General features: G+C 34.1%; 1 protein-coding gene across 1 annotated transcript in view; it reads left to right on the plus strand.

The window, feature by feature from the left end:
* Vps8 (VPS8 subunit of CORVET complex) overlaps positions 1-13,603 on the plus strand; it is a 252,940-nt gene that overhangs the window by 207,145 nt on the left and 32,192 nt on the right. The window contains exon 45 of the mRNA XM_027951524.2: positions 12,349-12,399. Coding sequence (XP_027807325.1) covers positions 12,349-12,399 — 51 coding nt within the window. The remainder of the gene's footprint in view (positions 1-12,348; positions 12,400-13,603) is intronic.

Raw genomic sequence — 13,603 nt, forward strand, 5'->3', positions numbered from 1 at the left:
TTCTTTTGTGTGCAGATATCTGTTGACTTGCTTTTACATTTTAGATAAAGTCAGTGTACTGTGTATGTGTGGGTCTATTTCTGAATCTTATGTTTTGTTTCATTCTGGTCTGTGTGTCCTTTCTCTAGTAATGTAGCTTTCTAGTAAATCTGGTTATCAGGTAGTATTCGTCTTCCAACTTTCTTCTAACCTTTGACCATTCTACTCCTTTGCCTTTCATTGTAAGTTCTGAAGTTAGCATGTTGGTTTCCAAATATATATATATATATATATATATATATATATATATATTTTTTTTTTTTTTCTTAAGTTTTTTTGAGATTAGGTTGAATCTGTAGATCAACTTGGAAAAAGTTGATACCTTAACAATATTGAGTCTTCTAGTTCATGAACATGGTATATCTTTCAATTTCTAAAATTTTTTTTATTTATTTCATCAGTGTTCTGTAGTTTGTATGCATTTAATTTAGTTTGTATACATTTTATATGCATTTAATTACTTTTGGTGCTAGTACATATTTTACTGTTTAACATTTCAGTTTCTAATTGTTTATTGCTAGTATAAAGAAATAGTTAATTTTGTATATTAACCTTATATCCAGTGACTTTAATGACTTCATTAAGATAACAGATTAATACTAATGTGTTTTTATAAAATCTTTGTAATTTTCTATGTAAACAATTTGTCGTATGCAAAAAAAGACTATTTTATTTCTTCCTTTCCAATTTTATGCCTTTTCTTTTTCTTGATTTCTTGCATTGGCCTTCAGTAAATGAGTGGTAAAATGTCTACCATTGCCTTTTTTCCATATCTTAGAGATAAAGTGTTTAATTTTTCACCATTGAGTATAATTTTAACTGTGAGCTTTTTGTATGTAACATTCATATCACAATTAGGAAATGCCTTTTTATTTCATGTCTTGCTGAGAATTTTTTCATAAGTAAGTGTTGAATTTAAAATTCATTTACACTATAGTCATAGCCCTCTTCTCACTCCCTAGACCTCATGCAGTGAAGAAAGAAAATAATGTTTTAATGACTTTCCTCCTGTCTTCTCTAAGCACATTTAGAAAGCAGAAATTATTTTTTAATTGAGTATGTATATCAATGTTAACTTTGTTTCTGAGGTTCTCCTACTCTTAGAACAGAGACAAACCAACTTTTCCATTGTTCAGGAAATTTCATTAAGATCAAATTTAGGGATTTTGCTGTGTGGTAGACTTGTACAAAGCTCTGCATTCAATCCCCAGGACCCCCTCCTCCCCACTCCCCCAAAAGAAAAGAAAGAAAAAAAATCAAATCTATAATGGTATATGAGCTAGAAGGAAAACTTAATTTTTCTTAAATTTTCCACTAGCTGTCTATCTCACTTGATTTTCTTGCATCAGATATTATAAAAAGATGTAGTAGATTGGTAACCCAAGAAAGAAAGGGAAATCAAATGTATCAAACACATGTATTAGATATTTTTTTGTGTTATACTTCACACCAACTTTATAAGTTAATATGTTGCCTATTTTACAACTGAGAAAACATGTAATTTAGGGATGGAGGGCTGATACTTGAACTCAAGTTTGGAGAACCATCATTGCTCCCAGTTTTCCTGCTATAAGCTCTGCACTACTTTTATCATTTAAAACATATTAAAGTTGATTTTAAAAATATATCCATTTCCTATTGGCGATTTCTCAACATTGTATGAAACTATTCAAGGTTTTACATTGTTAATTTAAAAAGAGAAATACTATTTCTGTGGTATGATGGCTTACACTAAACTTTATTACAGGAAAGTTTTACTTTGTTCTCTTAATTTCCTTTGAAAATCTATCAGCCCAGGTTAAGTTTCTACACAGTATATGAAGGGGACAATAGGGAGGCCCCACTGACTCAGAAGTCCAGCTAGCACAGCCAGTTAGTTTCCACCTGTTGCTCTCTATATATCTCTATATCCAGAAAATAGTGGATGCATTTGAAGCATCTCACTGCCTTTGTAACATGATCCTTCTATCAAATAGCTCTTTTTTCATCCTTTTCCAAGACTTGAGATAATGGTCTTCAGCTTCTGACTGCAGCTCAAAATGATGCAACAGTCATCCTCAAAACTGTGGTCATGAGAGATACAATCTTTCTTCTGTGATCCTGTCTCACTTCTTTTTTCATCTCTGGTCATTATGTAAACTAGTAAGTCTGACATATTAGTTGCCTGCCAGCAAATTCACATGGGCATAATGGGAGTTATTCCCTAGAAAGCCTGCTTTCCTCTGGAATAAAGACTTTTATTCTGTACAAATAAGAGAAATGACCCAAATGACTTTTTTTCCTAACTCCTAAGGCTTATAGCAGCTCGGGCTAAAACTTTCAGACATACAGAATAGACCTGAAAATCATTCTGATTCTTTTTTTGCTTTCTCTACATATTGCCCACAGATGAAATAAACAGAAGAAATGAATTTCAGCAGAAATACTCAATATTCCATTATATTTTCTCAACAAATGTTATTCACTAATATTAATCAAATAATTTAAATTTCATCTTCAGTTATCCTTTATTACATTCACAGTCGCAAATAACCATCTTAATTTTCATTGATTAACATTAGAAGAAATTAGCTTACTATTAAGTTTTTTAAACAGTGATTATTGCTCACTAATCAACTTGATATAAATTTTAAAAAATAAGATTCACTAATTTCAATTTAAGCATTATTATTAACAATGTTTGAAGTTCTTGATAACAGGTAATCTATACCAGAAACTTTCAAGCTGTTATTTCTTTTAAAGTTTTAAAAACCAAGAGCATTTGACACTATTATCTTTAAAATATATTGTGTGAAGTCAGCCTTTATTAGTATAGATCTAGAAGCATCTAAAATTATCAGAGTGGTTTTCATTTTTTCACTAAAAGATAAAATGTGTGAGGAGGACACAAACTGGAACTAAATATATAGCTGCCCACTTGTTCTTTAATAATTACAAAAGAAGAGAATTAAATGATATTCCTGAGCATTTTCTAAAAATGTTTTGTTTTCTGAGTTAAATTTGTAAATAATGTCAGAAGTTTTTACAACTTCCAAGTAATTATGCAGTAGTTTATATTCATTCACTAGTCATAATTTTTTATTAATACATTGCAGATTTATTTTGAATTCCCACTAATATTGTAGATTTGGTTTACATGAAATAGTAACACTGATATTAATTCCTTGTTGTGTCCACATTTTTTCTTTCTCTGAGGGTTTTACCAATTTCATGCGACTTAAAAAGTTATTTTTATTATTTATGTCAAGTTCATTAAAGTTTTGTTTTTTGTTTTTGTTTTTGTTTTGCAGTACTGGAGATTGAACCCAGGGGTACTTTATTACTGAGCTACATCCTCAGCCCCCTTTTAAAGAGTTAATTAGCTCCCTGTTACAGAAAGGGTAAATTCAAAATAAATACTAAAAGATGAGATTTCATTGTTTTGTAATAGCAACATGTCTCAAAAAGATACCTTCGAAATTAAACTTACAAATTACATGAAGATTAATATGTCTCAGAAGTTCATAGAGATGATTGGTAATCTTAATGAAATTTGGGGAACAGACTTTAGCCTATTTTCTAGCAATCTTGTTATCATTACAAGTATTAAGTGATTCATTACATTAGCCAGTATTTATCATATTCCTACCTTGGGTCAAACACTCTTCCTGGTACTCTACTGAGTATACATTTGTAAACAACAACAAAAAATAGTTCCCCTCATTATTTAGCTTACCCACCAAAAGGGGGGCTAGACAATAATTAAATATGCAAACATTGTATCAAATATATAATTTTGAGTTGTGATAGGTAAATAATTGAAGTGATGGGAAAGAATAGAATGTTATGAGGAGAGTAACATGAGGTAAACCTGCTTTGGATGGGATGGCCAGGGAATGTCTATCTACAGAGACACTCTTTAAGCCCAGAACCAGGGGATACAAAGGTACCAGCCACATGAACAACATTTCAGACAACAAAAGAACAATCACAAAGGATCTGCAGAGGGGAATGATTTGTTCCAGGACCTGAAAAAAAGTTAGTGACTATTCTGGGTGCAGAGGTACACACATGTAGTCCCAGCTACTTGGGAGACTGAGGCAGAAATATCACTTGAACCTAGGAGTTTAAGACCAGCCTGGGTAACATAGCAAGATTCTATCTAAAAAAAAAAAAAAGAAAGAAAGAAAATCAGTGACATAGCATACTGACTGAAAGAATGAGATTGAAGAGGTAGGTAGACAATACCTGAGTAAAAGATTTGGTTTTTATTCTTAGTATGAAACGTTGAAGAGTTTAAAACAAAGGGAGGGATATGACCAGTCATAGTGATTGTGGAAAATGTATAGACAGTCATATCTATAGTACCTGCCCACCCCTTACCTCTTCTTCAGAACTGTTTAATAATCACATGCTTATTGCTTTAAATCTATACACCTTCCTGTGTCCAAGAGACCTAGGGATGACATTAGTACCAAATAAGTGCTTTCATTCTTTATGTGGAACTAAGACTTTGATGGAAATAAAAACTAGGGACATAAAAAATTCTGGTAAACAGTTAAATGTGAAAAAATATTTTACCAGTGATCAAAGAACTGCATGTTAAAATACCAACATGTACTCAACTGGCAAATTTTTAAAAGCATATATTAAATGGACACACATTAAAATATAACTATATAAACATAAATATATATATTACAAATATAAATTACAAATATAAATATATTTATATTTGTAAGTGCAATGGTTTGAAAAAGTCAATATGTTAGAAACTTAACCCCCAGATTCACATATGTTAATCGTATTTGGAGTTGGGGTTTTCCGGGAGGAAGTTAGGATTAGATGAGGTCATGAGATGAAATCCCCATGATCTTATTAGGGCTTTATAAGAAGAGGAAAAAGACCTGAGCTAGATAGCACTCTCCCTTACTCTCACCATGGGATGCCCTCTACCATGTTGTGACACAGCACAAGGCTGTCACCAATGTGCCCCATTCATCTTAGACTTTTCAGCTTCAAGAATCATGAGCCAAATTAACTTCTTTTGTACATAGTTTACCCAGTCTGTGGTAGCCTGTCATAGTAGCAGAAAATAGACTAAGATAATAAGAGTTTGAGAGAACAGACATTTTTCTACACTACTTGTGGGATTGCCAAGTTCACTTGAGCCAGGTACATTTCAGAATTCAGAATGTTTTGGATTTTACGAAGATAATATAGAGACTTGCACTTCTGAATAAGATACATTAGGAGTTTCTTGGAAATAATGAATAAAATATAATAGTTCTTATGACATTGGACATCCGACAAAAGAAGATAATGACACCTGAGAAACCACAAACAAATGACATACAACCTAGGGTTGTCTTTGAATTACTGCATGACTCAGAAAGGGGTAACTGAAACAGCGCATTAGACTCTCTGAGTTAAGGAGATGGAGTTAGGAGTCCAAGAAAGCCAAGGTGACTGGGTTCCCGGGACAGAGTATTCGGCAGGAGAGAGAGAGAATGAGAGAAAGCAACTCCAAAAACTACAGAAGGCAACTTGGAGTATGTGAGTTCTGACCCATTTATGTGAGAAAACTACTTGAGGTTACAAAGCATACCATCCAAAAGGATTAGATGGAACAGTGTCCCAAACTCACATAGAGCTAGGAATAATAGTAATGCCTTTTTCCTCCCTGCTTTATAGTTCACAGGATAGAATAAGAACTAAGTAAAATTTTAACCTCAGTGGTGGTAGTAGGGGAAGTAACCCTAGACTTACTATTGCTTTGATTCAATAAAACTTAAAAGCAAAACCTAAAAAGGTCAAACTATTTCAAAGTATCTTAACTACATCCCAGAAAAAGCTTAAGGACATACTAAGAATTTAAAATATATCTAACACCCATCAAGATAGAATTTACAATGTCTGGCATTTGATCAAATTTTACCAGGCGGGGCTGGGATTGTGGCTTAGTGGTAGAGTATTTGCCTGGCATGCATGAGGCACTGGGATCGATCCTCAGCACCACATAAATGTAAAATAAAGATATTGTGTCCACCTAAAAATAAAAAATAAATTTAAAAAATTACCAGGCATGCTAGGAAGGAGGAAAATATAAGATAATGGAGAGCAAGAAAAATTTGTTGAAACTGACCCAGAAATGACACAGATAATAGAATTAGTAGACAAGAACATTTAAAGTCATTATTATTGTGTTCTGTATTTTAAGGAGTGATAAAAAATACTGAACTTGTTGAACAGAGATATGAAAGTTAGAAAAAGTTAATGAACATCTAGAGGCTAAAATTTTAATGTCTGAAATAAAGAATGTACTGGATGAGATTAACAGCAAAATGGGATTTCAGAAGAAATAATTAGAGAACTTTAATGTATAGCAGTACATTATCAAATCAAGCACAGAGAGAAAAAATACTGAAATGAGTAGAGCATCAATGAATAACTTCAGGTGGCTAAATGTACTTGTAATTTGAAGAAGCAGCAGTAGGGAGAGTACCAAAAAAAAAAAAAATTGGAGACATGTAACAGAGTTCCAGTTCTAGTAATGGCAGAGCAGTCTGTATTAGATGATTCCTGCAATGAATTATAAGCTCTGAACAACATATGAAAACATAGAAAGCAACCAGAAGTAGACAGAAACTGTAGAGAACATAAACCTTGAAAGAAGGAAAGCAACTGAAGGGATGTCTGCATTTAACCTAGATGTCTAGCTTTTCCCTAGAGTCCTTCTTGGTTTGCCTTGGAATACTGAGGAAGAGATGAAGCAGAAAGTAGCATTCTTGGTCAAGACTAGCTATAAATTGAGGGAGGCGGATCACAAAAAGAATATGGAGCCTCAAATTCTCTTTAGCATTCTAAAATATACAAACACAGTGCTCCAAGAAACCTAGCAGAAAGCAACATCAGGAGGACTAAAGAACTGAGCAGAGATTTCAGCAGCTGCCTGGTGCTGAGTTTTGAATGTAAATCCTCCTGTGTTCAACGCTTTGATACATATTTCAGATTTTGTGTTGAAACTACAGAAAAGCTATAATTTAGGAATAAGCCTTCCCCAAAACTAAGGGCAAAATAAAACCAATGCTCTCTAATACAGTCAAAGCCTAAACTATGATAGGATCAATGAGAAGAAAGAAAATATAACCTAAAATCAAAAGAAAAAGCATCAGTAGAAGCAGACCTGTGAATGACTCAGATGTTGGGACTGGCAATTAAGGACTTTAAAATGGCAATTATAAAGGGCCGGGTCTGGGGCTCAGTGGTACAATGCTTGCCTAGCATGTGTGAGGCACTTGGTTCAATTCTCCGCACCACATATAAATAAATGAATAAAATAAAGGTCCATCAACATCCAAAAAAATAATTTTAAATGGCAATTATAAATATCTTAAAAGATCTGGAGGAAGAGGTGACCAAAATGACTAAACACATGGGGAACTGTCAGCATGGAAATACAAACTATGAAATAAAACTATGAAATAAAAATTATAGATGAATGGATAAAAAAATGTGGCATGTATACACAATGGAATATTATTCAGCAATAAAAGAGAATAAAATCACAGCATTTGCAAGTAAATGGATGGAGTTAGAGAAGATAATGCTAAGTGAAGTTAGCCAATCCCAAAAAAACAAATGCCGAATGTTTTCTTTGATATAAGAAGGCTGATTCATAGTGGGATAGGGTGTGGGAGCATAAGAGGAATAGACAATTCTAGATAGAACAGAGGGGTTGGAGGGGAAGGGAGGGGCATGGGGTAATTAATGATGGTGGAATGTGATGATCATTACTATCCAAAGTACATGTATGAAGACACGAATTGGTGTCAATATACTATGTATAACACCAGAGATATGAAAAATTATGCTCTATGTATGTAATAAGAATTGTAATGCATTCTGCTTCATATATAAATTTTAAAAATTTACATTAAAAAAACAAAAAAATGAATTCTAGAAAGAAAAACAGAAAATTTTGTAGTATGTCAACATCTCAGAGAACACTGAGAAAAAAAATTATTACTAAATTTGAAGACAGTTCAATAGAATTTATTATTAAAAAAAAACCATGGAGACAAAAGAATTGAAAAAGAGTGAAGAACTCTTAGTGACCCTTGAAACAATATCAAGTTTGTGTTATGTGCATGTTTGGGATTTTAAAGCATGATGGGGAAACAAGAAAAAGAAGAGACTTGGGAAGTTTGACCTGATAAAGTCTGGTATTTTCTCAAATTTTCTGAAAAACATGAATCCATAGAACCAAAAAAAAAAAAAAAAAAACCCAACTCTATCAGCGTAAATATAAAGAAAACCACAGTCATAGTCAAACTGCTGAAACAAAAAATAAAGTCTTAAAAGGAATCAAGGATAAAACAATAATAAGAATGATGGCTGACTTCTCATTTAGGAAAACAGAGGCCAATTGACATTTTTAAAGTGCTAAAAGAAGGGCAATATGGTGCTTGTATTGTACATTATATAACAGTCTGTGTGTGGACTTGGGCAGCATCCCACACTCAAATGCTCATGTGAGATAAAGGCTATACATAGCCTCACTTCAGCTCAGGTCAGGGTTTGTTGCCAGATGACTTTTGGTGCCAGAGGGGTTTTTTTTAGAGCAATCCTTTTAGTTTCAGAGCTTTTTTGGGATTTCAGAATTATAGGAAAAACATTTGTGGACCTTCTTGTTAGGAGAAGAATTGGTGATAGAAATTTCTAAATGTTTATACCCCTTTGATGCAGCAGCTTATAAGAAACTGTCCAATGTAAATAATAAATCTTGTGCTCCAAGTGTTACATACAAGGATACTATGACAACCTTTTGAATAATTAAAAAAATAGAAAACAACCAAAATGTTCCAACAGCATATTGTTAGGTAAATTAGTTATAGTATGTTTATACAATGAATGAATTGCTTTGTAATCATCAGAAGCCTGAGATCTTTAGAGCAGTCCTTATACCTCTCTTCATCATGAAAAATCCATTATAGAAAAATACTGGGATGGCTAAATAAATACACATAACCTGCAACATGAAAAGATCAAAAAACAGTGTGATTCTAAATGTTAATAGTAGTTATTGCTCCATGGTTGGATTGTGGTTTTTATTTGCATTGTTTGCTCTTTTGTATTTTCTAACTTTCCATCAGTGCCCATGTATCCCTTTTGTAATCAGAAAAATAAGGCTATTTAAAAAAAAAAAAAAGCACTGAAGGTATAGGTCAGTGGTGGAGTGCTTCCCTTGCATATGCCAGACCTGGTTCAGTCCCCAGAACTGCAAAAAAAAAAAAAAAAAAGAGAGAGAGAGAGAGATAAATAAGTTTTTAAAAGCAAAATGATAAGGAAGGCATTCCTATTGCTTTTAAACTTCAGCTCAGGTTGCTTAAATCAGGAATCATTTTATTAACAAAGATCACAAAAGTTCAGCATTATTAAGGCCATAGCTCAGTATATCATCCATATCCCCAGACCTAGTGTCTGCACACCTGGATTTAAAGTATCTATTTTAAGCTGTACTGCCTAAAGCATTTCCAGAAGGAATCCTGTTAAATGAAAAATAAGACCTTTCATGAGGGATACTGAACCATTTCTGTTGCCACATCAAACACTCTCTGACTTAATCTCCAGAGAACAGCCTTCTCAGATAAATTGTCCACCACTAAATCTATTTCTTGGCTTGTTTTAAAAAGTCTGCAGATTCTTTCATGAGGTCATTTTTTTAAGCTTAAATATCTACTTTGCTTTGAAAATCTATTTTCTCCATTTTCAAAACGAGCATAGCAGGAATTAAAATTGGATCACTTTTTGCTAGCTACATCATACATCTGGAGAGAATTCCAGAGTACTAGTGTCATGGTATGTTACAGCAAGGACTGTCAAGTCTAATTTTTGCAGACCAGCAAAACTGCAGCCAGCAGTTTTGATCCTTCAGCTGTGGTATGTTTTCTGAAGTTATTCTTAAAAGTCAGTGAAAAGTAAAAAAGCCTGTAACCTGGTCCTACCTGAATGGTGATGTGACAGTAAGAAGAAACATCTTCATCTTCTGAATTCTATTGATTCATAATTAGACCTGAGTTGGAAGAAGCCTGAGATCTTGAGAGCAGTTGCTGAGTCCTTATACCTTTCTTCATCATTCTAGACATATCGTGTCTAATAGCTATTGAAGTACTAACAGTAATAATTATATTTTTCTTGTTAATTAAAAAGTGGCTGTTCTAATTTCATACATTAGTTTCCACATGCTTCATATTTGCTAGAATTCCAAGTGGACTTGGAAATTTCACTGTGGGAAGATATAACAAATTCAGTTTCTTTAATAGATAAAAAGATTGTTCATATTTTTGGTGTCATCTTGGGTCCAGTTTTGTAAGTTCTGTTTTTTAAGGAATGTGTCCTTTTCATTTAACTTGTGATCAATTTCACTGATCTTTTCAAAGAAACAACCTTTGGCTTTGTTAGTGTTCTCTGTTTGATTGTAGCTCTCTATTATTTCCTTCCTTTTACTTAGTTTGCTTTTATTTTGATCTTGTATTTCTAGTTTCTCAAATTGGAAGTGTAGGCCCTTCTTTTCAGCCTTTCTTATTTTCCAACATAGCATGTAAAGCTCTAAATTTCCTTTTTTTTTTTTTTTTGAGAAAACACAAATTTTATTTTATAGTGTTTGCTTATACATCTCTCCAAAATATTGTTTGCCCATTCTCTCTGAACCATGAAACATTTCTCTCTTTATTTAAAATAGACATCTTTTTAAAAATGATTTGAAAATGTTTTAGGTTCTACACTAAAGATTGACCACATATGAATGAAAAACACTTGTTCATAGAAATTCAGACTATATAGCTTGAGAAAAACTAGTACTTATCAAGCACCTACTGTATGCTGGGCTCCTTGCTATCATTCATTAACATTGTCCTTGAATGCTCTTGACAAAGTTTTGAGGAAAGTGCATTTCTTGCTAGAAAATTGAGTCAGAGAAGCTAATAACTTAGCCAGCATGCTTGGCATGCTTGTTGTTTTCTCTCCAGCATACTATCTGCATAACTTCTTTTTCTTCTTTCTTCTTGTTATTGTGTCTTGTGTTTAACTGAATCTTTTTTTTTTTTTCTTTTGGTGGTGCTGGGGATTGAACTTGGGGCCTTTTGCATGCAAGGCAAGCACTCTATCAACTAAGCCATATCCCCAACCCTGTTTAACTGAATCTTGACTCGATGGTTGGGGCCTACTGATCGTAGCTTCCACTCTTGGCTCCTCAAAGTGACTTTGTGGGTGGTCTCCCATGCCTTACTTCCTCCATCTGGGTTCCTTTTCTTCTGAATGTGGCCACTAGCAAATTTAAAATGACACATGTGGCTTGCATTCTCTTTTTGATTCAGTGTTGATTCAGGTATTGGTTTTCTGCAGTGTTCCCAGGGCTATGTTCCCCGGGGGCAGTAGGCCTAGAGTTTATGAGGTTACTGTTGGGTCTGGGGACATGGGCTTTGGTTTCAGAGGATTCAATCCTTGGGCTGCTGGCTCCAATGCAGAAACATTATGGTGGAGGAGCACAGAGAGGAAAAGTTGCTCAGCTCAAGGCAGCAGGGAAGCAGAGAGAGAAATTGAGGCTCCAGGGGCAAAATATAAACCCCAAAGTCCTCTATAAATTTCTTTCCAACCACTTAGAAATTTATATATTCCATAAATTTCTTTAAATGCTTTTTTGAGGTAATAATTGATACAAACTATACATAAACAAAGTACAAATTTGATAAAAACACACATCCATGAATTCTTTATGACAATCAAGATAATAGCCTTATCTACCATCACCAAAATTTACTCAGTTCCTTGGCAATCACCGAGTAGCTTTCTGTCATATAGTTAGCATTTTCTAGAATTTAAGATACATGGAATTATAAAACATGGGCTTTGTTCTCTGACTTCTTTCACTCAACATAATTATTTGAGGTGCATTTACATTATTTTATCAAGTGTTCATTCCTTTTTACTGACCTCTGCAAGAAATGCTGCCATTGCTTATTACATCAGTTGATTAACAATATCACCAAGGCTCTATATCTGTTTAGTTCCTCACCATTTGATTAAAACCAATTTGAGCCATCTGTTCCATTTCTCTTACCCTAATCATATTTTTATCTTGGCTAACAACTGACTTTTTGATCTCTAGAAAAATTTTGATGGGACTTAACATAAAATCTATTCATCATTCTTGTGAAAATATTTGTTTTATCTCAATTGCACCAGATTGTTGAATTTTTTTGAAGGTGAATCAAATAAAACTAGGCTATAACTAAAAAGATGTTAAAATGTTTGCCTTTTTTTCCACAGGTAAAAATGTCTCCATCATATCATCAATCCAGAGGGGATCCTGCTAAGAAGGTGAGTGAGCTTTAAAGGCAAAAAATAATTCCACCTTCGGTGTGTTTATTTTCCTCTGTTGTCTTGTCAAAGTGGCAATGATTTTTAATCATCTTAATGCTGTCAGAGATCCTTTATGATTGGTTGCTTTAAGGGCACATTGCCAGGACTCCTTGGCTCTTCCACAGAAGCCAGGTGGGGTTTGGGGCCTAGCATCAGTCTCCTGGCAACTACCATGTTCTAGAATTCCCATCCTCTACAACAGGCATGGCATCCTGATATCAGTGAGTGGCAGCAGATGAAGGATATTCTAGGGAGAAAGCTGTATAGATTTTCTTTTCTTTTTTTTTTGTTATTTGTTCTAATTAGTTATACGTGATAGCAGAATGCATTTTGACATATTATACATATATGGAATATAACTCTCATTCTTCTAGTTGTAGAATTACATTGTTCATAATCATATATGCATATGGGCTAGTAATGTCCAATTCATTTTATTATCTTTCCTATTCCCATTCCCCCCTCCCTTCCCTTATTCCCCTTTTTCTAATCCAGAGTACTTTGGGTGAGATTTCCTTAATCATGTGCTTTCCTCTAGAGAGCTGTGCCTAAAACAAACACTGTAGACTAGACCTGTCATCTGTAGTGTTCTAGTTCCTATTTGTAAACTGGGTGGCACAGATGGACCTCACCTGAGTGAGTGCTTCACCTGAGCAATCCTCAGATGATGTCAAGAGAACCACTAAAACCCTTTTCTTTCTTCAGCTTCAACAGTACGGTTGAAACATAAATAGACTGACATTTCTCTTGTGTTTTCTTTCACCATTTTTCTTTCTCTGATAGTGAAGCATTTTCTTTTCTTAGCCTTTTTTGCAGTTTCAGCCAGCATCCATGTCAGCAAAGGATTGTAGAACAAAAATAACAATTCACTGTCTCTCTTGACTAACAGCGGGCTTTAGCTTCAAAGCAATGTGCCAAAAACAGGTCCCTTTTCTCTGCCTGCAGAAGCCCCTGAGACTTTTTCAAAAGAAAAAAGAAAAACAAAAGTTGTGGTCTGAAAAGCCCTGTAGCATGCTGTGCAGGAAAGTCTTTTGCACTCTTGTCAAGGCAGCAAGGGCAGCAAGCCTGAGGCGCTGAGTGTTGCTACTCAGAACCATCACACTGTACTGCAGGGAGCTTAGTTACCTTCATGCTCCTACAGGGAATACCTGAAACAGGTTAC

The sequence above is a fragment of the Marmota flaviventris genome, chromosome 8 (assembly GCF_047511675.1).
Source record: "Marmota flaviventris isolate mMarFla1 chromosome 8, mMarFla1.hap1, whole genome shotgun sequence".
Classification (NCBI taxonomy): Eukaryota; Metazoa; Chordata; class Mammalia; order Rodentia; family Sciuridae; genus Marmota; species Marmota flaviventris.